This window comes from Pleurodeles waltl, chromosome 11, assembly GCF_031143425.1.
Source record: "Pleurodeles waltl isolate 20211129_DDA chromosome 11, aPleWal1.hap1.20221129, whole genome shotgun sequence".
NCBI classification, from domain to species: Eukaryota; Metazoa; Chordata; class Amphibia; order Caudata; family Salamandridae; genus Pleurodeles; species Pleurodeles waltl.
In genome coordinates this window covers 473,208,720-473,233,816 of record NC_090450.1, presented here as the reverse complement: position 1 = coordinate 473,233,816, position 25,097 = coordinate 473,208,720, and the positions used below count along the sequence as shown (strand labels likewise).

General features: G+C 43.0%; 1 protein-coding gene across 4 annotated transcripts in view; it reads right to left on the bottom strand.

Moving 5' to 3' along the window:
- The window catches only part of TTI2 (TELO2 interacting protein 2), a 97,385-nt gene that overhangs the window by 28,154 nt on the left and 44,134 nt on the right, over window positions 1–25,097 (bottom strand). The window contains exons 3-6 of one of the 4 annotated variants that reach the window (XR_011199420.1): window positions 18,932–19,024; window positions 17,502–17,689; window positions 8,383–9,319; window positions 8,176–8,287 (exon numbers count right to left, since the gene is read on the bottom strand). Coding sequence is in view for 2 of the 4 variants with exons in the window: in XM_069213815.1 (XP_069069916.1) it covers window positions 9,061–9,319; window positions 17,502–17,689; window positions 18,932–19,024 (540 nt within the window). In the remaining 2 variants the exon portion in view is untranslated. Of the gene's footprint in view, window positions 1–8,143; window positions 9,320–17,501; window positions 17,690–18,931; window positions 19,025–25,097 lie in introns of those variants that run through there. The other 3 variants (XR_011199421.1, XM_069213814.1, XM_069213815.1) reach the window with 3 other exon arrangements.

The window sequence follows — 25,097 nt, the reverse complement described above, 5'->3', positions numbered from 1 at the left end:
ATGGTAGTTTGCGCTGGTGAGTGCATTTGTGGCGGTGTTTGTGCCGGCGATGCCTGTGGTGGAGAGGGCGGAGGCGTGACTTTTTTAACCACTTTGGCTTGTGGTTGTGCGTCATCCTTTGGAAGTCCGATCCTTCTTTTCCTCATTATTGGGGGAAGGGTTGATATCTTCCCTGTGTCTTGCTGGATGTACAGTCTCTTTTGTGTGTAGTCCGATTCTACACTTTGGAGCTCTTGTCCAAATCTGTGCATCTGGCCACTTATTCCTTGTTCCTCTGTGTAGGATGAAGGTGTGGAACTTTTCGGCGCCGAGAGATCTTTTTTCGGCTTCGGCGCCGACAGGATTTTTGTGGCTTTCGGCAGTGTGTCTCGATGCCGATGTTTTTCGGTGCCGGCATCTTGCTTTTGCCTCTCGGCGCCGCTATCTCGGCTCCGAGGTTGCTCCATGGCGGTCCCTCGACCGGAGTCGGGTGTCTTCGCTATGGGCGTGCCCTTTTTCGGCGCCTTCGACGGCTCGCCGGTTTTATGGGTCGAGCCATGGCCTGTTGGCAGTGGCGTCCCCTGGGCTTTTGTCTTCTCAATGGTTTTACTTTTCGACGTCTTACTCACTGTTTGTAGCTGTTCTTCGACGTCGGAGTCTCCGGATTCTGATTCCGGAACCGAGAAGGTTTCCTCTTCCTCGTCGAAACGTTGTTTTGTCGGCGTAGAAGCCATTTGAAGACGCCTGGCTCTTCGGTCCCGGAGTGTTTTTCTGGACCGGAAGGCTCGACAGGCCTCACAGGTATCCTCCTTGTGCTCGGGGGACAAGCACAAGTTACAGACCAAGTGCTGATCTGTATAAGGATACTTACTGTGACATTTTGGGCAGAAACGAAACGGGGTCCGTTCCATCGGCTTCGATGTCGCACGCGGTCGGGCCGACCAGGCCCCGATGGGGGATCGAAACTACCCCAAAGTCTTCCGATGATCGGTGTCGATGTACCTAACTATCCCGATACCGAACGGAACAATACCGACGCTTTCTTCCGAGATTCTGACTAACTTTCCGAACCGAAACACGGAGCGAAAAGGAATACGTCCGAACCCGACAGCGGAAAAAAACAATCTAAGATGGAGTCGACGCCCATGCGCAATGGAGCCGAAGAAGGAGGAGTCCTTCGGTCCCGTGACCAAAAAAGACTTCTTCGAAGAAAAACAACTTGTAATACTCCGAGCCCAACACCAGGCAGCGGACTGTGCTAAACATGTGTATCTGCAGCAACATATGCCATCGAACATATATATATATATATATATATATATATATATATATATATATATGTGTGTGTGTGTGTGGAAATTGTCACTTACCCAGTGTACATCGGTTTGTGGCATTAGTCGCTGCAGATTCACATGCTGTGCACATCCCGCCATCTGGTGTTGGGCTCGGAGTGTTACAAGTTGTTTTTCTTCGAAGAAGTCTTTTCGAGTCACGAGACCGAGGGACTCCTCCCATTTCGACTCCATTGCGCATGGGCGTCGACTCCATCTTAGATTGTTTTGCCCGCAGAGGGTGAGGTAGGAGTTGTGTATGCTAGTAATAGTGCCCATGCAATGGAGTGAATGCGTATGTACATAATAAAGTTTCAAGTAATCTATTTACAAATGTACAAATGTTTAAGATCTACTTTTAAATGGCTACAGGCTCCTGGGGAGGCGGGTGGGCGCATGTGAATCTGCAGCGACTAATGCCACGAACAGATGTACACTGGGTAAGTGACATTTTCCGTTCGATGGCATGTGTAGCTGCAGATACACATGCAGTGCATAGACTAGTAAGCAGTTATCTCCCCAAAAGCGGTGGTTCAGCCTGTAGGAGTTGAAGTAGTTTGAAATAATGTTCTTAGTACAGCTTGACCTACTGTTGCTTGTTGTGCAGTTAGCACATCTACACAGTAATGCTTGGTAAATGTATGAGGCGTAGACCATGTTGCTGCCTTACATATTTCGTTCATTGGAATATTTCCTAGAAAGGCCATGGTAGCACCTTTCTTTCTGGTTGAGTGTGCCTTTGGTGTAATAGGCAGTTCTCTTTTAGCTTTAAGATAGCAGGTTTGAATGCACCTAACTATCCATCTAGCAATGCCTTGTTTTGAAATTGGATTTCCTGTATGAGGTTTTTGAAAGGCGATAAATAGTTGTTTTGTCTTTCGAATTAGTTTTGTTCTGTCAATGTAGTACATTAGTGCTCTTTTGATGTCTAATGTATGTAGTGCTCTTTCAGCTACAGAATCTGGCTGTGGGAAGAACACTGGTAATTCTACCGTTTGATTCAAGTGGAACGGTGAGATTACTTTTGGTAAAAATGTAGGATTTGTTCATAGAACAACTTTATTTTTGTGTATTTGAAAAAATGGTTCTTGAATGGTAAACGCTTGAATTTCACTCACTCTTCTTAGAGATGTGATGGCAATTAAAAATGCAACTTTCCACGTTAAGTATTGCATTTCACAAGAGTGCATGGGCTCAAAAGGTGGGCCCATGAGTCGTGTTAAGACAATGTTGAGGTTCCATGAAGGAACTGGTGGCGTTCTTGGTGGTATAATTCTCTTTAGGCCTTCCATAAACGCTTTTATGACTGGTATCCTAAATAATGAAGTTGAGTGCGTAATTTGCAGGTAAGCTGAAATTGCAGTAAGATGTATTTTTATGGAAGAGAAAGCTAGTTTTGCTTTTTGCAAATGTAGTAAGTATCCTACTATATCTTTTGTAGATGTGTGTAAGGGTTGAATTTGATTATTATGGCAGTAATAAACAAATCTTTTCCATTTATTTGCATAGCAGTGTCTAGTGGTAGGCTTTCTAGCCTGTTTTATGACCTCCATACATTCTTATGTGAGGTCTAAGTGTCCGAATTCTAGGATTTCAGGAGCCAAATTGCTAGATTCAGCGATGCTGGATGCCTGATCTGTTGTTTGTGTTGTGTTAACAGATCTGGTCTGTTTGGTAGTTTGACATGAGGTACTACTGACAGGTCTAGTAGTGTTGTGTACCAAGGTTGCCTTGCCCATGTTGGTGCTATTAGTATGAGTTTGAGTTTGTTTTGACTCAACTTGTTTACTAGATATGGAAGGAGTGGGAGAGGGGGAAAAGCGTACGCAAATATCCCTGACCAGTTCATCCATAGCGCATTGCCCTGAGACTGATGTTGTGGGTACCTGGATGCGAAGTTTTGGCATTTTGAGTTTTCCTTTGTTGCAAATAGATCTTTTTGTGGTGTTCCCCAAATTTGGAAGTAAGTGCTCAGTATTTGGGGGTGAATCTCCCATTCGTGGATCTGTTGGTGATCCCATGAGAGATTGTCTGCAAACGGATTCTGAATTCCTGGAATAAATTGTGCTATTAGGCGAATGTGGTTGTGAATCGCCCAATGCCATATTTTCTGTGTTAGGAGACACAACTGTGTTGAGTGTGTCCCTCCTTGTTTGTTTAGGTAATACATTTTTGTCATGTTGTCTGTTTTGACAAGAATGTATTTGTGGGTTATCATGGGTTGATATGCTTTCAGCGCTAGAAATACCGCTAACAGCTCTAGGTGATTTATGTGTAACTGTTTTTGCTGTATGTTCCATTGTCCTTGGATGCTGTGTTGATTGAGGTGTGCTCCCCACCCTGTCATGGAAGCATCTGTTGTTATCACGTATTGTGGCACTGGGTCTTGGAAAGGCCGCCCTTGGTTTAAATTTATACTGTTCCACCATTGAAGCGAGATGTATGTTTGGCGGTCTATCAACACCAGATCTAGAAGCTGACCCTGTGCTTGTGACCATTGTGATGCTAGGCACTGTTGTAAGGGCCGCATGTGTAACCTTGCATTTGGGACAATGGCTATGCATGAGGACATCATGCCTAGTAGTTTCAATATTATTTTGACTTGTACTCTTTGTTTTGGATACAAGGCCTGTATTACATTGTGAAATGTTTGTACTCTTTGTGGACTTGGAGTAGCAATCCCTTTTGCTGTGTTGATTGTTGCTCCCAAGTATTGCTGTGTTTGGCACGGCTGCAGGTGTGACTTTGCGTAGTTGTATTGGTTTTGATTAACCAATCATCTAGGTATGGGAACACATGTATTTGCTGCCTTCTGATATGTGCAGCTACTACTGCTAGGCATTTTGTAAAAACTCTTGGCGCAGTTGTTATTCCGAATGGCAACACTTTGAATTGGTAATGTATCCCTTGGAATACAAACCTTAGGTACTTTCTGTGTGAAGGATGTATTGGTATATGGAAATATGCATCCTTTAGGTCTAGTGTTGTCATGTAGTCTTGTTGTTTGAGCAGTGGGATTATGCTTGTAGAGTAACCATGTGAAAGTGGTTTGATTTGATGTAGGTATTTAATGTTCTGAGATCTAGTATTTGTCTCAGGCTCTTGTCTTTTTTGGGTATCAGGAAGTACAGTGAGTAAACTCCTGTGTTTAATTGTTCTTTTGGTACTAATTCTATTGCTTCTTTCTGTAGCAATGCCTGAACTTCTAGTCCTAGAAGATCTATATGTTGTTTTGACATATTGTGTGTTTTCGGTGGGACGTTTGGAGGGAATTTGAGAAATTCTATGCAATAACCATGCTGGATAATTGCTAAGACCCAAGTGTCTGTTGTTATTTCCTCCCAATGTGTGTAAAACTTGGCTAGTCTCCCCCCAACAGGTGTTATGTGTTGGGGATTTGTGACCTTGAAGTCACTGTTTGTTTTGAGGAGTTTTGGGACTTTGGAACTTTCCTCGGTTTCTTTGAAACTGTTCTCCTCTATATTGTCCCCGAAAACCTCCCCGCTGATACTGGCTCTGGTAAGTGGGCTTTGTTTGTGAGGTTGTGGCTTCTGTGGTTTGCCCTCGAAACCCCCCTCGAAATTGTGTTTTTCGAAATGTGCCTCTGCTCTGCGGGGAGTAGAGCGCGCCCATGGCTTTGGCCGTGTCAGTGTCTTTCTTAAGTTTTTCAATTGCAGTGTCCACCTCCGGCCCAAACAACTGCTGTCCGTTGAATGGCATATTCAGCACAGCTTGCTGTATCTCTGGTTTAAATCCTGATGTACGCAGCCATGCATACCTCCTTATTGTTACTGCTGTGTTGACAGTTCTAGCAGCTGTGTCTGCAGCATCTATTGCTGATCGAATTTGATTATTGGAGATATTTTGTCCCTCTTCTACCACTTGCTGCGCTCTTTTTTGGAACTCCTTTGGTAAGTGTTCAATAAGGTGTTGCATCTCGTCCCAATGGGCCCTATCATATCTGGCTAGCAAAGCTTGCGAATTTGCAATACGCCACTGGTTTGCTGCCTGTGCCGCCACCCTTTTGCCTGCTGCGTCAAATTTTCTACTCTCTTTATCTGGAGGTGGCGCGTCTCCTGAAGTATGAGAGTTGGCTCTTTTGCGCGCTGCTCCAACTACAAAAGAGTCTGGTGATAGCTGTTGTGTGATGTACACTGGGTCTGTTGGTGGCGGGTTATATTTTTTATCTACTCTTGGAGTAATGGCTCTCCCTTTGACAGGCTCCTCAAACACTTGTTTGGAGTGTTTTAGCATTCGGGGCAACATTGGCAGACTTTGATATCGACTGTGCGTAGACGACAGTGTATTAAAAAGGAAGTCGTCTTCAATGGGTTCTGAGTGAAGGCTGACATTGTGAAATGCTGCTGCCCTTGATACCACTTGAACGTCGCCTGTACTATCCTCTGGTGGCGAGGGTCTTGCTGGATAGCATTGAGGACTATTGTCTGACACTGGTGCGTCGTAAAGGTCCCATGCGTCAGGGTCATCTTGACTCATCCCCGTATGTGTTGGGAATTGCATCACTGGTGGAGTGGCTACTGGTGATAGTTGTGGAGAGTGATGTGGGGATGGTGGTGGTGTTACTTGTTTAGCCACTTTTGCTTGTGGCTGTTTGTCCTTGTCCTTGTCTTGGAAGGCAAGTTTCCGTTTCATTCTGATTGGAGAAAGAGTGCTGATCTTCCCTGTATCTTTCTGAATAAAGAGCCGCCTTCGCGTGTGATCTGGCTCTATTGTCTCTAATTCTTGTTCAAATCTGTGTGTCTTCATTTGTGAGGACAGTCCTTGTTCCTCTGAATAGGAACTAATTTTCAGTTCGGGGCCGGATGTTTCGGCACCGAAACCTTTTCCGCTGCTTTTTTCGGCTCCGACAAAATCTTTTTGCTTTTCGGCGTAGTGCCCTCTCGGTGCCGACCAATTTCGGTGCCGCTGTCTCGATGCTGAATCTTTTCGGAGCCACTCTCTCGGGCCCGAGATTGGTGCGTGCCTGTATCTCGACCGGAGTCGGATGACTTCGACACCAGCTCGCCCTTTTTCAGTGCCGATGGACGGTCACCTACTTTTCGGGTTAAGCCATGGCCTGTTGGCGGTGGCGTCCCCTGGGCTTTGGCAGTCTTTTCGTGAGTTCTTTGTTTCGACGTCTTACTCGCGGTTTTCGGCGTTCCTTCGGGATCGACCTCCTCCGAGTCCGAATCCTGGATGGAGAATGTTTCTTCCTCCTCCTCGAAACGCCCTTGTCCTGTCGGCGCCGATGCCATTTGCAGTCTTCTTGCTCTTCGGTCCCGGAGTGTCTTCCTGGACCGAAACGCTCGACAGGCCTCACAAGTATACTCCTTGTGTTCTGGTGACAAACACAAGTTAAAGACCAGGTGTTGATCTGTATATGGATACTTGTTATGGCATTTTGGACAGAAGCGGAATGGGGTCCGTTCCATCAGCCTTGAAGAGACACGTGGCTGGGCCGCCCAGGCCCCGACAGGGATCGAAAAAACCCCGAAGGGCCACCGGAGCTCTTCTTAATTCGGTGTCGATCTGTTGTAACTAACCCGATACTGAACGCAAACAATACCGATGATTTTTCCGAGATTCTAACTAACTTTCCGACCCGAAACACGGAGCGAAAAGGAACACGTCCGAACCCGAAGGCGGAAAAAAAACAATTTAAGATGGAGTCGACGCCCATGCGCAATGGAGTCAAAATGGGAGGAGTCCCTCGGTCTCGTGACTCGAAAAGACTTCTTCGAAGAAAAACAACTTGTAACACTCCGAGCCCAACACCAGATGGCGGGATGTGCACAGCATATGTATCTGCAGCTACACATGCCATCGAACATATATATCTCTATCAATAGAGATGACATATGATTGGACATTGATATGGACTCTACTGGGATCATGGGAAACATCATTTTCTGTGTTAAAGTGTTTTCATTGGCTGCTGTTTTTTGGTGCAGTAAAGAGAGAAGCATAATCCGAAACCTCCGGTCCTGACATAGAATCTACAGTATAGTTTGGTTAGTGTTGGTTATTCACGACTGCTGTACCTCTGTTTCTGGTGCATACTACAGAAAAATAAATACCTACATATGTGAATGAGATAGCTGAGGAGTTCTTGATTTGCACCCTAACTGCCTTGGACACTAAAGTTTCCACATTTTGCATCCTAGGCTTTTATTGAGATGTCTGGATTGGCTTACACTACAACCCAGTGCTCCAACTAAATATACATATCACTCTGTTAATGATCTATAAAGACTGTTACAATGCCACATAGTGACAGTTATATGCTATGCAAATGCCGAATGACAATTCTCTGGAAGTAGCGGAGGGTCAAAGGAAAACAGCAGCCTTTGCAATGTTATACAGCTCTGGCACTGCATGGAGGAGGGCATATGGGGTGGCAGTTGCAATAAAATATCTTGGCAGATGTGTAGTTATAATGGAAATTTTACATTGTCTGGTATACAAAAGATATCCTCTGTTTAAATGCATTGAATTTCTGCCTTAATGTCACTTTAGAAATAGCCCTAAAATTCCCACCCCATGCCCTAACAGGCACTGCACGTGTTTGGCATTGCAATTGCTTATGCTTATTATTAACACAAAGTGTGATATTTTTTACTTTTGATATCAATGCTTGTGAAGAAAGGCACTTTTCAATCACATTACAAACACCCAAACCTGAACTATTAGCATTAACAGAACACCATGGAAGTTACCTCAATATGTACCACGTGTCTATCTTCCATAAATTGTTTATAGTTTCAGCTGTTGCAAAGATTCCTAAAGTGAAGTAAACAACAACTTCCCGTTACCCCTTTAACTTCAGATCATACCTTGGCCATGCATGCTTTATGATGCACTTTAATGTTGAGAGTGATGACAGTCTGGCTGTTTCCTCTGGTCCATCATATACCTCAAGATAGCCAACGACCACACGCTCCAGCCTCTTCAGGTGACGTGCTACACCAATGCCGAGCCTGCCAACCAAGTAAATGAAAGAAGCTTAGTTCATAGAGGTCAATGCAATAATTGATCAATTCCTAAACCCACTGTAAAACTATTAAATTATCACCTGAATTAGAATCAAGAGGTTGATGGGAAAATGAGTGTAATGATCAAAACTTTAACTGTCTCTTTTCAATCTTCTTAGTTTTTACTAATTCTCCCCACTGCACTCACCCTTTACCTGTGTGCAGTGATTACATCAGTTGTCATTTTAAAGTACATATTTTCAGATTCAAAAAGGTTTTCTCTAACAGGATCCCAGCACACAAAACCTTGTCTCAAAGAAATCCAACATGAACTTAACCTCAGCTTGGTCCAGGTCTTGTTGCTCTTTCAAAAGGAAAGAATGGCATGGAGCAGCCACCAGTTACCATGCTGTGGTCGGTAACTAGATCAGACGCTTTGGAAAACAAAAACAAATTGTTTACGATGCATAGGGTTTATTGGTCCCCCCAGAAGTTATCCACTGTGGGGAAGTCTGAAAAAAGTGTCCACGATGTGGGGAGCTTAATGCAAACGATATGCATATGTTGGAGTTGTCCAAATCTAGGTATCTTTTGGTATGGGATTAATGGTTTTCTTAAGCGATTTACAAGTAATGAAGTGGAGGTGACCTCCCCTTTAGTATTCTTTGGCGTCTCCCCCGGTTCCACATGGGATCAGAAGTTATCCAGGCCGTACAAGTGTATATTGTTTTTGTTGATGCTATTGGCTAGGAGACAAATATGTCTAAAATGGGTCAGCCCTATACCCCCGAATGTTTTAGACTGGCTGTCTTCTGTAGATTACTTTTCTTGCTTAGAACGTAGTGGTCCAATAGGTAATAACGATGAAAGTTGGGCCATTTGGGAAAATGTTCGGCAAAATAGAAGTACTCTCGGTATATAGTCCAATGATTACTCCCTCCTCCTTCCCCTCCCCCTCCTTGCTCCCGGGCTTGTGGTTGGATAAGAGCATTGGGTATGCCCGGGATAGGTGAAGTGCTGTATCTGCTTGGGTTTAACCTGGTTAAACCCGTTCACCATGCTCGATGCTGGTTGATGACCCTCGAGTGGTGTGTTCTTTATGAGGACAAAAAAAAAAAAAAGGAATGAATGAATGGCTTCATGTATATCGAACAAAATGACCACTAATTTTACTGATTTTTGAAACACAGATTCACACATAAACATTGTCAAAAGTAAAACATAAAAGTCGAAAATTAGAAAATGTGGACAATTTGGGTGTTAAAACAAGACAGAATTATTTCATCAACATTTAACGATTAACCCACAATTATTCAACATCATCTCTTTCGTTAATTTAGTGTCTGGTCTCAATGAGAAGGCTATCTCTGTCTACTTTGTCTCACTTCATCACTTGTTTTTTTATTACGAACGTAATAAAAATGTGGTCAAACAGTATGTTTAACATGTTACAAAACAGATTTAAAAAATAAAATAAAATAAAGAGTGGTATCAAGTTCTTCAAACCCATAACCTCGTTTCCTGTCTTCAGGTGTAAGCAGACTCGTGCCACCTCTGGCTGTAAGTATGACACACTCTAGTCATAGCATTAATCAGTTCCTTTTTAAGAGTTAAATCATTGCCAAACAGTAAAGCATGTTATCCCCTCTGTTGTACGTTTGGATTATCAAACATGTAAAAGATTTACATTGAAAGGAGAGCATTTAGCCTTTCTTCTATCTCAGCTACATCATTCTTCTTAGCGACAGCTGGTACTTCATTTGTTAATGATAACTGGAAGCTTGAAATGTACATGACTTGTTCCGTTGTCTCATTGAAAACATACAGCAGAAGTCACAGAGTACACTTACTTTCTACTGTACACAGTTTGGCGAGTGACAGCCTATGCGATTTTCAGCTTCAGTATAAAGTGCAACAAAATTGACTTGGCCATCAAGTCAAGTTCAAACCGCAACAAGACCATGATTCTGGTTCTTTGAAAAAAACAGCATTCATTAAAATCCTTTAAAAAATTCAGTCTGCCTCCCACTTTACCCCTCCACAGACCCACAATATGAACATTCAGATGAGGTTTTGCAGATAAGCTTTCCTAGAGTTGCAGGCAGCATAAAACATTTGTTATAAAGGGCCAACAAATATCGCAGTACCAGGTCCCTTGACAAAGGCAAGAAAACACACCTAAATAGGCATAATATTTTATTATATAGACAGTCATGATGAGAAAAATCACTCTTTGTTTTGAGGAGCAGCATCTTCGTCTTAGATGTAAACAACTAGCATACTACCAATGCAAACATTTCCTAAAATATCACAGCCTATGGTGGTTTACGAATATTGCAAACAGTGAATCGCTGACTCAGATTCTAGAGGAAAAAAAAAAAAAAACTTCAAGACCGCACCCTAACACAATCGTAACCCCTTGGGTGCCCAGGATGAGCTGGTCTCGCCCTCGGCTACGGTTGCCCGGTGCCGAGGACGATACCAGCTAGTCCTGCTATGGGCCCTCGGGGGAGCGCTAGCAATACCTCCAAGGGCCAAGCACCTCCCTCCCCTGGGCAGGGATGGAAGGGGAATTGCTTCCCCTTCCACCCCTTACCACCCCCCCCAGGTGTCTGATGATGTCAGCGCACGATCGCGCGCTGACCTCATCAGAGGCCTACCACTCCGCGCTGGAATCTGAAGCATTTCTCCTTTGATCACGTGGAGGGGCCGAGAGAGGTATCAAAGGAAAGGAACGTCCTTTCCTTTGATTTCTTTCTCAGCATTTCTGCTGCCCGATCGCGATGCGCCCACTATACAACAGGGAGTTTGTTTTATGCATAAGGGCTGCTCCCTGGGGGGCTGGGGGGTTGGTGGGGGAGGGGGGTTGTTGGGGGAAGAATTATTTTACGCCTGTTTCTGCCCCACCCCCACCCCCACCCCCACCCCCCGGGACAGAAACCACTAGACACCAGGGATCTTTTTTTTTTTCCCATATGTGGGAAGCGACCCCCTTAGGCATGGGTTGTTCCCCTGAGGGCAAATTTTATTCTAGGCCGTTTCTGCCCCCCTTGGGGGCAGATCAGCCTATTTTTATTAGGCCAATCTACCCTCAAGGGGGGCAGAAACCTCTAGGCACCAGGGATTGGCAGAACACCCACAACAGAACAGGGAAGATTTTTTTTTCTCCAAAATAAGCAGGTGGGGGTGTGGCCATACCCCCAGCTCAAATAAATGGAGTCAAAGTTGTTCTGCCCACCAGTGGGCAGATGGAGCAATTACCCCCGATCCACACTCCGGGTGGGTGGGCGATGTGCAGAAAGTCTACTAGATGCCAGGGAATTAAAATAAAAGTAAAAAAATTGGGTGGTGGTGGCTACCAACCATTATGGGCAGGGTTATGCCCTCACCCCAACTGAAGGGGTAAAAGTCTTTCAGCTCTCCCCGCAGACTAAAACATCTTATCCCACGGCAAGCAAGAGGGCATTTGATTATTTTGGGTTTTGGTTTTACATTTGGGCCATGAGAGCTTGGCTAACTTTCAAAATCATCCCACTTGGAATGGTGAGGGATACACTTTTTGGACTCTGGGACACTGCCATGTAGAAAAATCCACAAGACCTAGACACATCTGAAAAGTAAACATCTGGGTGAGTCCCGGGTGGTGTGTTTCACATGCACCCTGCACCATTTTATTACCCACAATGCCCTGCAAACCTCCAACTTTGCTGGAAATCACACATTTTTTCCACAGTTTTGTGCTGGAACCTTCCGGAATCTGCATGAATCCACAAAATTCCTACCACCCAGCATTGTCTCATCTATACCGATAAATATTCTACCCCACTTGTCAGACTAAAAATTTTTTTTTTTTCAAAACTGCCCTTTTGGACCCACTTTGGTTCCCCCTCAATTTCAACATGTTTTTGGTTCTTCCCAGTCACAGGCACTTGGCCCACCTACACAAGAAAGATATATTTTTTACCGGGAGACATAGGGGAATGTTGGGTGGTAGGAAACTTATCTCGGTGTGGTGATCCCACATACAAATGTGGGAAAAATGTGATTTATTTTAGCTAAATTTGAGGTTTGCTGAGGATGCAGGATAAGAAAACGCTGGGGGATCCACGCAGGTCAGACCTCCCTGGACTGCCTCGGGTGTCTAGTTATCAGAAATGTCTGGGTTTGGTAGGCTTCACTGTATGGCTGCTGATCCCAGTACCAGAAACGCAGGTACCCCCCACAAAAACAGGTCGTTTTGTATTTAATAATTTTGATGTGTCCAGATAGTGTTTTGGGGCATTTCCTTTCGCGGGCACTAGGCCTACCCACACAAGTGAGGCATCATTTTTATCGGGAGACTTGGAGGTACGCTGGGTGGAAGTAAATTTGTGGCTGCTCATAGATTCCAGAACTTTCTGTCACCGAAATGTGAGGAAAAAGTGGTCTTTTGCCCAAATTTTGAAGTTTGCAAAGGATTTTGGGTAACAGCACCTGGTGAGAGCCCCACAAGACCCCCATCTTGGATTCCCTTAGGTGTCTAGTTTTCAAAAATGCGCAGGTTTGGTAGGTTTCCTTAGGTCCCTGCTGAGCTAGAGGCCAAAATTCACAGCTAGGCACTTTGTAAAAAACAGCTCAGTTTTCTTTGAGAAAATATGTGTGCATGTTGTGTTTTGGGGCATTTCCTGTTGCGGGCGCTAGGCCTACCCACACAAGTGAGGTACCATTTTTATCGGGAGACTTGGGGGAACACAGAATAGCAGAACAAGTGTTATTGGTCGTTGTCTTTCTCCACATTTTTGCCTTCCAAATGTAAGACAGTGTGTAAAAAAAGATGTATATTTGAGAAATCCCCTGTAATTCACATGCTAGTATGGGGACCCCGGAATTCAAAGATGTGCAAATAACTACTGCTTCTCAACACCTTATCTTGTGCCCATTTTGGAAATATAAAGGTTTTCTTGATAACTCTTTTTCACTCTTTATATTTTACCAAATGAATTGCTGTATACCTGGTATAGAATGAAAACCCATTGCAGGGTGCAGTTCATTTATTGGCTCTGGGTATCTAGTGTTCATGATGAACCTACTAGCCCTAAATATCCCTGCAACCAGAAGAGTCCAGCAGACATAACGTAGTATTGCTTTTAAAAATCTGACATTGCAAGAAAAAGTTACAGAGTAAAACATGTTTTTTTTACCTCAATTTCAATATATATTTTTTCATCTGTTATTTTCTGTAGGAAATCCTTGTAGGATCTACACAAATGACCCATTGGTGAATTCAGAATTTTGTCTACTTTTCAGAAAAGTTTAGCTTTCCGGGATCCAGCATTGGTTTCACACCTATTTGTGTCACTAACTGGAAGGAGGCTAAAAGCACAAAAAAATAGTAAAAATGGGGTATGCCCCAGTAAAATGCCAAAATTGTGTTGAAAAATTGGGTTTTCTGATTAAAGTCTGCCTGCTTCCCGAAAGCTGGGAAGCTGGTGTTTTTAGCACTGCAAGCCTTTTGTTGAGGCCATTTTCAGGGGAAAAACACAAGCCTTCTTCTGCAGCCCTTATTCCCATATTATTTTTTAATAAAAATAATTTTTTTGCTGTATTTTGGCTTATTTCTTGGTTTCCTTCAGGGGAACCCACAAACTCCGGGTACCTCTGGCATCCTACGATGCTGGAATAAAAGTACGCAAATTTGGCTTGGGTAGCTTACGCGGACAAAAAGATATGAGGGCCTAAGCACGAACTGTCCCAAATTGCCAAAAAAGGACTGGCACCTGAGGGGGGAAAAGGCCTGGCAGCGAAGGGATTAAACAGATATAGATTTAAAAAATAAAAAAAAATTACTTATTCTAACATTGGCTAATATTTGGTCATTACAACCAATGTTTTTTTTAAAACCTGCTTATTGGTTTCCTCTTTCTTAGGGTACCATAGTTACATGAATTTTTGCGAATATATTGTTCACTTACGGACAAATTACACAATGAATCGATTCATAACAAATTTGTGTGAATCGGGTAAAGTCCTTGGCAGAAGCATGCGTGTTTTGTGGTTATGAGAGAGAGCAATCAAACAGTTGCATATTGTGTATATAAAGAAAATAACAACGAGATACAGTTTATTTGATATTCCTGCAGTATGTCCAGGACTCCGTTCGTTTTCTGGGGGAGGTTCCTCGTTTCCTTTGCGTCTAGTTTCCATTTTCGGATTTGGGCTACTTACTTACATCACACTGCCATTTATCCATAGGCTGAGAAGGCGGATCCCTCCAGTTCACAGTTATGCACCTTTTAGCTAATACTAGCGCCACATGTATACATTTGTTTCCTGCCTTTTAGACTATGATTTCTTAAGTAGGCCCCGCAAACACACTCTGGAGAAGTGATGTCCTGCCTAAGTTAGGAGACTATCTGTTGCACTCATCCTAAATAACTGAACACACCGACACATCCTGAGCACACCCAAACCATGTGATATAACTTTGTGTTATGGTGAACGCATGTGGGGAATTTCATGTCTTTCTCCCCCATGTACTATGTTTAATCTCCCATGGGACATGTATAAATAGATAGACAGTGTGTATTTAAGCCTCACATTCTTAGAGACCACCTCTGCGTGGGCTAAGGCTCGTTATCATTCTGTTGCCTTGTATGGCCTACCAAGATTGTTTTCCCAATTGGTTTTAGACTGTGAAACTTTAGATTTAGTCATTTGTAGAAGGGACCTGTAAAGCAAAATTACCAGTTTATGATTATTCTCTGCAGTGAATATTCAGCTTCTGTCCAGTGGTTCAGAGCAGGAGCTGTGAAATAACTCGCTCGCATCTAAGAACGCTCATCAGGGAGTTAGCACATTGTATAAATGCCGTTTTTCGTATGATTCTTGCCCAGCATCTCAGGCCTAGGCAGTGACAAACTACTCTCTGCTAGTGGTAGTTACCCTGTGTCGATTCTCAGCCCACATAAAGTCCCTCAAGAGAACCTGCAGGTCCCTAGCTCAGCCCATCAGCATCCACATGGCTAAACTGGTGAAATAGTGAAGCAGTTTAAACACCACCATTGTGGCAGGGCTAGTCTGCACATCACTGATAGCTTCAAAGCCTGACAAAAGTCAACACTGCCTTTGAAATTCCTCTGTGGTGATCCAAATTATTAGTCAAGAGATCATTTGGTCTGATATATCCTACCACCACTATCAAAATATATTTTGTTTGTGATGCCCCCGTAGGTTAATATTCTAGAATCCAACTGTGTGGATTGGTCTATGGGGTATTGACAGGTCTTTGACCAATCAGAGTGTAGGCCTGAAAACCTGCCTAAAACCTCCTCAGATCCCCAATCGTAGGTGACATCCCCTTCCCTCCATTCTTCAAGAACAATAGTGTGTCATTTTTATAGCTCAGTATGATCATGCTGTTTTAAAGTGCTAGTCCACTAGGAAGATGAGGGAAATGGCTGAGCAGTGTAGTTAGTGTTCACTGATCAGAAGGGTTAGCGCCCCATCACCAGATGGTGCGGACTTTGAAAATCTCCATCTTGAACAATCAGCTGTGTTGGGATTTACCAACAGTTCACATGAGGTTTATATTTTCCTTCACCAGTTTGGTAACTCCTTACAACTGCATCCTAACATTTCATCCCTTCAATTGGTTCATATCGTCCCCCTTCAAATGTTATTGTTGAAGCCCTTGATTTAATTTAAAAATCAGGGAGTCATTAAGGGTTTCAGTTTGCAGTTTCACGCAGCATTTCTCAGACAGCTCTGGGGTGCACATAAAATTTATTTTCTTATTTGGTGTTCATAGAACGCAGGCCATCAATTAGTTCAAGAACTGGGGAAACAGATGGTTCTTGAAAGGGTTGTTTGTACGTTGGTTGCACCAGGAAAATACATGGATATAGTTAAGTTGCTTATCTTGTATCTAGAGCTCAGGGCATGCCAGTCCATTCTCCCCTTACCCGTTCGATTTTGTGTTCCTCAGCAAATCACTTAATCTGCTTTTGTCTCAATTCGTCAACTTGAGAGGGTGCCTTTGTGAACCACCTACTTCCAGGAAGACTTGCAGTAGGTGTCTTTGTACACTTGACCATGGCAGTTAGCACTTAAAAACACAAACCAGACGTAGTGTTTTGTTTTTGCTTTTACTGCTTTGATTTAAAGGAAAGTGAACCAGTTGGCCAAAGAAAGTTACGCTCCTTTTCAATTAAGCTGAGGTGCAGGACACAACTGAGGAAGGAGTAGGGACTCTTTTGGTGGATTAATGAATTGTGTATGTGTCGATGACTATTTACAGTTTGTGATGACGTCCCAATTACACTAACGCTGCATCATGTCTTCTGTATTGTTATAATGAACTCCCTTATGTGGAGGAATTTAATGCTTTGTGATGGTCCCCCGCCCTGGTGTAATGCTTGAATTGGTATACTGTTGATGGTATTTGTCCTTTTTTGTTTATTTTAGGCAGCATATATTCAAGCATGTTACATAAGCCTTAGCAGAACAAGTTGTCAGGTCAGATGATTCTTTTGTACCCTTTTATGAAATAACCTGAAAATACCACTTATCAATCTCTTCCTGCTTTGGCAAGCATCATTTTGTGACCTTTTTCACCAAATATGTTTTGTATCTTTTTATCGTTCTTGAGAACTTACGCATTCTTCAAAATGTTTTAAATAGCGTGACAGGGTGTTTGCTGCAGACTCATCGTAATCAGTTCTTATTTTACATTAAAAAAACAGAAATTCAAAGGAAAAAACAAAGCTTACATATACATAGGTGTTCTTGTAAAAAAAAAAAAAAAAAAAAAAAAAAAAGCCACTGAAATTCACCAGTTAGACGTTACTGATCTAAGTATAACGTGCATCGCTATGAAGGACTGCTGATGACCTCAGAAATTACAACATTGAGGACATGTGAAATATATCACAGTGCAAGTTATACATAGGTCAGTTACGTATAGCTGGTAAATTCAAGTGTTTTTTTGGCATTAAAACTGTATTTTTTTTGTTACTAGAACACCTACTTATAACCATACATTTGTCAGTACACAATCAAGTTTAAAGGCACAGGGAGATGGTCATTCATCTGCATTCATATTCAGTCAGACTGAGGAAACAAAGCAGGCTTTGGATAGCTCCTCATCACAATCCTTCTATGTTATTGTGATATTGAAAAAAGTAACATTTCTGATTGAATTCTAGAACTGCCTACCAACCTAACAAAGTGCGCTCCGTGTTACCTTTCCACAAAGGCAGGAAGGTAATTTGCATACACCCGACGCAAAAGGATCTTGTGCTCCATTTCCATGTGGGTCACGATAAGCTGGAGCACGTCGTTGGTGTGTTGGTGCCTCTGGCCGGGGTCCCTGGTCACCCGAGAGAATTTGTCCAGTACAGGCAGAAGGTCTAGAAGGCAGGACAGGACCACCTGAAAATGAGAGAAACATCATGGAAGGCCTCACTTCAACATCTTTGATACACAGTTACAGATCCTCTGACCAGTCTGGCAAAACAGGATCCCTAACTTCTGAACATCATTTTCACAATAACGGCATTACTAGTCTCTAGAAACCTCTGGAAGAGAGTAGCAACTGCAGTATAGTCTGTCAATTCCCCTGAACGATTCGTGTGAAGTTACACAAGTTCGTAACCCCTGTCCATTGCACATAAGAAGACCTGAAAAAATAAACTTGATCTTTCCTGCTTATTAATCTATGTGTAAATTGCCAATTATCTCTACTATCAACACTTTTTATATTCCCACAAAAATTAGGGAAGCATAATGGAAGCTTTCCAAGATTCCAACTACCTCAACTATTTCTTAATGACTTGTCAGTGCAGTCACTGGCCAATGATCCAGTAGCGAAACTTCCCCAGGATGCCACAGTTCTAGGTTCTCTATAAAGATTAACAAATATGTTACACCGGATGGGTGGAATGACTACAAAACCAATTCCAACAACCCTGACACTTGCTTTGTCTCAGATTTAATTAATCTATCCTATCAGTCACAGTTGGCCTTCAATACAATAGATGGAATGATCCTGTGGTTTAATGCATTATGGGTTTTTCATGTAGGCCTATCTTGATAGCCAACTAAAGCCCACAATACAATACAAGTCTCTTGCATTATCAGTTTGGACAAATCCACTCCGAAAACATGTCATGCTTTAGCAATGAATTCATAATTATGCACAAAGGTACCAACAAAAAACATAAATTCTAACCCGTCCACAGTGGGTAATTGGTAAAAGAATAAGTGCTAGGGCTCAAACCTTTTGCAGAAGCCCTTCGTCACCACTGCCAAAGGTCTAGGTTGATGAATAACAAGGCTGCTCACCTACTGCCTCTTTCATCCATCAATCGATATACTGTCCCTGCCCCTATAGCTCACTCTTGTAAATTCCTTCTAATCTTCATTTTCTTGCTTCACCATTCCTCCTTCTTTACCCTTTTACTACATCTCTCTTGCTGTTATTTTGGGTAAAATTCTGATGATTAAAATTAAGTTCTGATCCCCAAAAAAGCGTGTCAGTAGACCCACCTGCAACCACTATCTCAAATTACGCACTGCCAATCCATCTAAAATACAAGAGTATCACACCAATGTAGATTCTACACACTTGTGATACTTTTCACTTGTACCACAGACAAGCCCCTGATCTTGTACCTGAATGAGATCTGCTTCTGGGGTGTAGAGGTGATTGTAAAGGGCATGGTACACCACCTGTGCCCGGTTACACTGCAGCAACTCTGCAGCTGGCTATAAAAACAAGAAGAGTAAAATATTATGTATTAGTAGACAGCATGGCAAATACAAAGAAAACCTAATACATAAAACAACTTACAGAACTATGAAATAAGCATCTGGACACAGAGTTAAATGACAAATTGAATGATCAGGGGTTTTATCCCTTGCCCTGAAAGTGACTCTTAAATGTGGCCAGGCTGCAATCTATTTTATTAATTTTCTCCTTGCGTTTAGGTAGTGCGATGATGACAATTCTAGTGCTTGCACAGGAGAGTAAGGGGCATTGCTGGTACACTTGTTGGTGTCTCGTGTTAAGTCTGTCGGGCCTTTATTGCAGCTTTTAATTGTTTACAGATTAGGAGTTCAATGCCTCGGCATTACGTTTTGTTTATTTGTCTGTATGGGAGATGTGTGTGTGTGGCTGTTCAGAAATTTCCTGTGCCTACCATAACGGAAAAGCATGCGATATCATTATTAGGGCCTGGAGCTAAGGTGCGTACACCATAATTAGTAAACTATACCTGATCACGTTAGAGCTGTCAGTGTGATACAAATATCTAAGCACTGAACGAACACATAATCATATTTTGAGACCCTTTATTATGAACACCAATGAATATAGGGAGGCTTTAGTATCCTACCTCAAGGCTACATATCATAAGGCCTACAGATTCTGCCCTCTAATGGGCCACTGAGGTACGGATTCACTTCTATGTGCCTAGTTTCACATCTACTTCACCTCAAATTATACAACTATAAATTCTAGATCTGTGCATAAGTTGTACACATATTCATGCAATATCAACATCAAAGCATGCTAGGGACAAGTTCCAAAAGAGGATTCTGTGAAGTTTGCTTGCACACTAGAGAAAAGTCAGTTAGTGAGACCGTGTACTATTGAAATCTAATGGCATAATGTTTTTTTGAAGTTGGTGGCAAGTGACCCCACACATCAAGCTCGACCTCTTTACCTTTTCGGTCAGAGGGATGCAGGGGCTTCTCACAAAGGGAAGTCAGAGGCACACTTGCTTCATAAGACCATAGTTCTTTAGTGTCTCTACTGAGGCAGGAATCACGAAGACTATATGTAATGTGATTTACTGAATATTAAACCATGGCAGGTGATGGCCATTCAAGCAGGCTATTTGATTCTCACTCATAATTAAATGTGAGATAGAGAAGGAGGTCTTGCCATAGTTTACAAAAGCAAAGTCATTGCTACTTTCACCCTCCACATACAACTTTTCTTCTTGAGGAACAATCGCCTTGTCTCAGGGTGCAGAATATATATATATTTTTTAAACTGGCTGCTCCTGACAAATGGCCCCAATCAACAAGTTTTTTAAGTGTTAAAAATAGGAGTATGATAAAGTACTATTACACGAAAAACTCCCTAAAATAAGGAGCTACCCAAGGAATCACTTAAAAGTGATGTATTTTTAGAAACTTTGTGAATGGAGGTATCCAATTACAAATCCAGAGGGATTTATTTGGTGGAGAATTCCATCAAACACATGCTACATTCTGAAATAATCTGTGTCTGTCGCTTTTATGATGCTTTTTAATGGAAGGAGCAATTTATTTTTGGATGATCTAGAATACTTCACCGGTTAACAAGAGACAAAGTTTTGCCTCAAATCTTCAGGGCTATTACTGGAGTGAGACGTATGAGAGATTAGGTGACTCAAACTGAACCAGAAGGCAAAGGAATACGAATGTGAATAGGAGAAGTATGAGAAAGTTATTGGTGTGGCAGTGACTCCTCTGGTTACTCCATCCTATAAAGCCTGCTGTTTATTCAACTTGCTCTCAGATTTGCTAGGTAGAAAAGGGTTCCCATAGTCAATTACAGCTGCAACAATGGGTCAAGCAACCGCAGCCATATATATCTGCATCAGTCAACAAGTGATAAGGATTAGGCACTTGCCACAGGTGGCAAGTAGATGATGATATTATGTTGTTAACATGGTTACTGAAATACATTTGAAAATCAAAGCTAGACCTCTGTGGACCTCATTGTGAGAGGCCCCTAATTCCTAACTGGGCCAATAACCTTTTCATAGTCCCATCCGGATTTATGAGGTCCTCCTATGTTACAGCAGACTCATCAGTTTTCCCCTGGAGATTCCAAGTAGCCTGGAGAAACCTGCAGAGGGATTCAGTCTGAAATCCCCATTAATTCCACAGCCACACAGTTAGTACGTTTTGGACTTCCAGTATTGTTAACTTCAGGAATGTGAAAATAAGACTAGTTGTTTCATAATAATTTATGCTTCGTGGGATTCCCGGAGCATGCAGAAGGTCCCTCTGTGGAACTCTTTTTGGGGAACTGGATCACAAACACTCTCCGGCCTCCGAGACTCTAGAACGTCTTCACGGTGGAGAGGGCACATAGAGCACCTGCGCCACCATCGAACTTGAGAGTGCCCCCAAGGGCCATGACTGGCCGGCTTTTTAATTACCGGGATGCTATCGTTCAGCATATGCCCCACCCCGAATTGAAAGCAAACAAATTTTAATTTACCATGTGGCCTGCTGAGTGCCTGTATGAAGTCATGGATCGAGGGTGACACAGGTTTCCATCCTGTACTACATTCAGTACATGCTTTGGTATGTAATTAGAGGGGGGGGGGGTGGGGGGAGAGATCAAAAGGGCTGAAAGTGTGGCAGTGACCAGTGCCCTTCGGGCATAGTTTGAGCTGGAAAGGGTTATGCATTTTCGGCCTGGGGATGGGATGGTTGGAGACTTGTTCTTTGCTTTTTTATATTCTCTTTATTGAGTAATATAACAATAAACATCCATGTAAAGTGGCAATAGCATATGACCATAATCTCATAAATATACAACAGAATTAGTCAGACATATCTCAACAATTCTCTAGTGTTCTAGCCAGTTAAACCAAAACGAAAACTACAACAATATTCCCTCCCAACCTCCCTCATCCTCCCTCCCTCCCTCCCCCTGAGCTTCCATGTAAGGGTTCATCAACGTTTATCCAGGAGTGTTTGTTAGGAGTGTCTCTGACCAGTTGCAGTTGGTCAAGGTGCTTGTGTATTGGTCAGTAAACAAACAAAAGTCGTACCACAATCCCCCTCATCTCATTTGTCCGCCTCTATCCGGCTGCGAAGAGGGGGCGCTGCCCTTTTGTGTGATGGTATAGGCAATCAGTGTTTGAATCATTTCCGCCCAAGCTAGCAGTATTTCTTGTGCTTCATCTCCTCTCCTCATTTTTTGCGTGTGCACTCCATCTCCCGCCTATTCAATCATATTAGTCAGATGAGTCTCTTGTTGGGGCCCTGGAACTCAGAGTGCATTGCAATGTGTCACCTTGCGACTATGATGCGTAATGCTGTGTAGCATCTACTTAGCTTTTTTTTTTTTTTATTCGGAGGAAAAAGACTCAGCAGACATTGTTCACTCGTCAATGGGAGTTCCCATCCACTGGCTGCCTTTATTTGAGCAAGACCTCTAGCCAGTTAATCCCACATTGTGGGGCAGTGCCATGTCAAATGTAGAAAATCAGTGTAGTCCACCCTTCATATCGGGCAATGCTGGTCCCTAGAGGGATAGATTGTGTGAAGGCACCTGGGATTTCCATAGGTCATATGTATAAAATTGTATTAGATCAATTTAAAGCAGGCCCATATCGCCACCTTTCGCACCCCTGCATGTATTTTGGTCCAATCCCTCGGGGAAAGTACAGCCCCAATGAGTTGCTGCCAGTTTCTTTCCACAGTTTGAGATTGCACTGTCTTGTCCGAGCATAGTGTCCAATATAAATGAGTTATAAGTTTGAGCCCGCTGCCATCTCAAGTAGTATAACTAGTGTATGAGTCAGTGCGTCCGGGAATGAGGGCCATAATTGCCTAGCTATTGCAGTCAGCTTTGCGAATTGTAGGAAGGTTACTGTACCTAAGCTAAATTATTCTAGAGAGTCATGGAACATAATAAAACTACATGCAGGGTATAGGTCAGAGAGCATTATGCATCAGCCTTCCTGCCACTTGGTCACGGTCATGGTGTGTTTCATTTGCACAAAGGGAGCCAACATCTAAATGTCCATGTCTGAAACATTGGGGTGCTCCTTTAAATACTCTTCTAACTGTTCTCTACCATATTTTACCATAAAGCTTAATTACATGGAGGGCAGTGTGGCGTACTCCGTCGCACTTCAGCAGTAGTTCACCCAGCTGGAGAGGTCAATGGGACCTCCCAAGCAAGGTCCTTTTCCAATTTTGTTCCCCATCTAGCAAGTGCACTGCATGTTGCAGCTGAATGGCGAAAGAGTACAGCTAAAAATCTGGTACTGTCAACCCGCCCAGTTCCCATTGTCTTCGAAGCGTGGATAAACTGACTCTACATCTTTTACCATGCCAAAGGAGTTCAATTGTAAGACGGTCTAGTTCTCTGAAGACCATTCTGGGAATCTCATAGTAGGAGCCTTGCATTACACAGAGACATAGCTGAAGCACCACCATTTTCTGAAGCGCTATCTTCCCCATCAGTGATCGATTTAACATATTCCAAAACCGTATAGAGGGGCATAGCCGTAGCTGTGAAATAACCGAACCCAGGTTAAGATCATAGTGGCATTTCACATTTTGGGTAATGTGTCTGCCTAAGTATTTTACAATGTTGTTTTCAACGGAAGGCCCACCTGTGGCATTTTATCGAATTATTGATTCACTAGGCAGGCCAACAGGTATAAAGCTGATTTCTTTATATTCACCCGTACCCCAATAACTCTCAGTGTCCTTGTAAGACGCTCAGAAAAATCAGGACCGATATGAGGACTTGTTCTTTGTTGATTTTTCTGTTTATGTTTTGTTGTGGGACAGTGCTCTTGATGCTAATGAACCTTTGGCTTGGCCTCCAATGCAGACTCGGCCTAGTGGGAGTGCCTTACCGACCTGAATAAGGAGACGTGCCCGAAATGAGGAATGACTACAGGTTCCTTAAATGGAATGTCAGTGGACTGAACAAGCTGGATCAATGTCATAAAATCTTTGCCTACCTCAAGCTATTGGATATCAATCGCGTTTCAGCAAGAAACTCACTTATGGGGGGACTGTGTGGCCTCACTGCGTCGGAGCTGGAGACGGAAGGTGTACGCAATGTCTTATTATGGCTTCGCTCCAGGGACTGTTGTGTTTATAATCGAATGCATTCCACCGTTGCTATGTGCTGTGTGGAACGCGTCTGGAGGAAGGAACAGGGAGGCGGTTGATTAAGAGGCTTTTCCCCTCCAGGAAATAAAGTGGCTCACAACAAATTGTTGTATGATTCATTCATAACAAATTGGCGACAAGCGCCTGGAGCTGGGAAACTACACGTGCTGTGTCGTGGAGAAGTGGACGCGCCTATTAGCACTCCTTCTAGGCCGGAGTTAGCGCCGACGGAAAGATCCTCATTGCGCTTTGTGTTTGCACATTTCCGATTCCTTGAGGGCCAGTTTGTGCAGATTTAAATCGTACATTTCCGCTCTTGGATTCATCAAGGAAGTTATATCAGGCTGTGGGCAACAGTAGTTATGCGCGTTAGTGTTGCCATAACAACATGAACACTGATGGGTATGTGTTGCCAGAGGCCATATTGAAGGATCCTGTGGAAGTGTGTAGTTGCCTTGGCAACAAAGTTTAACTGGCTGTGAGCTCAGATGTTGTCTTAGTGGAGATCCAAGTTGTTTTCATATGCGCGAGCCTGGTCAGTGACTCAACGTGCGCTGGATTTAAATACAACAAATTTTCCTTATTTTGTGACAAGCCCTATTTCCTTGGAAAACAACTTTACATGTATTTAGCGGCCACCTTTGTCTTCTGGGATAATCCTCATAGAAACCATGGATGGCTATTTGCATTCGTTATTTTTTTTTTCTGGGCTATTGTTTTCAATATAAGCTTGGGGCAGTTAATTAATAATGGCAACACAGAAATTCTGCATTTCTCCACCACATGCATTTTGGCCAACAGCTTCTGAACCAACTATTAAGTGGATAGAGTGGAAAGAGTACTTTACAAATTACATTGCCGCAGTGGGTGATTCTGGCAACATGTCAGCAGAACAAAAACAAAAAAAACGTTTTTT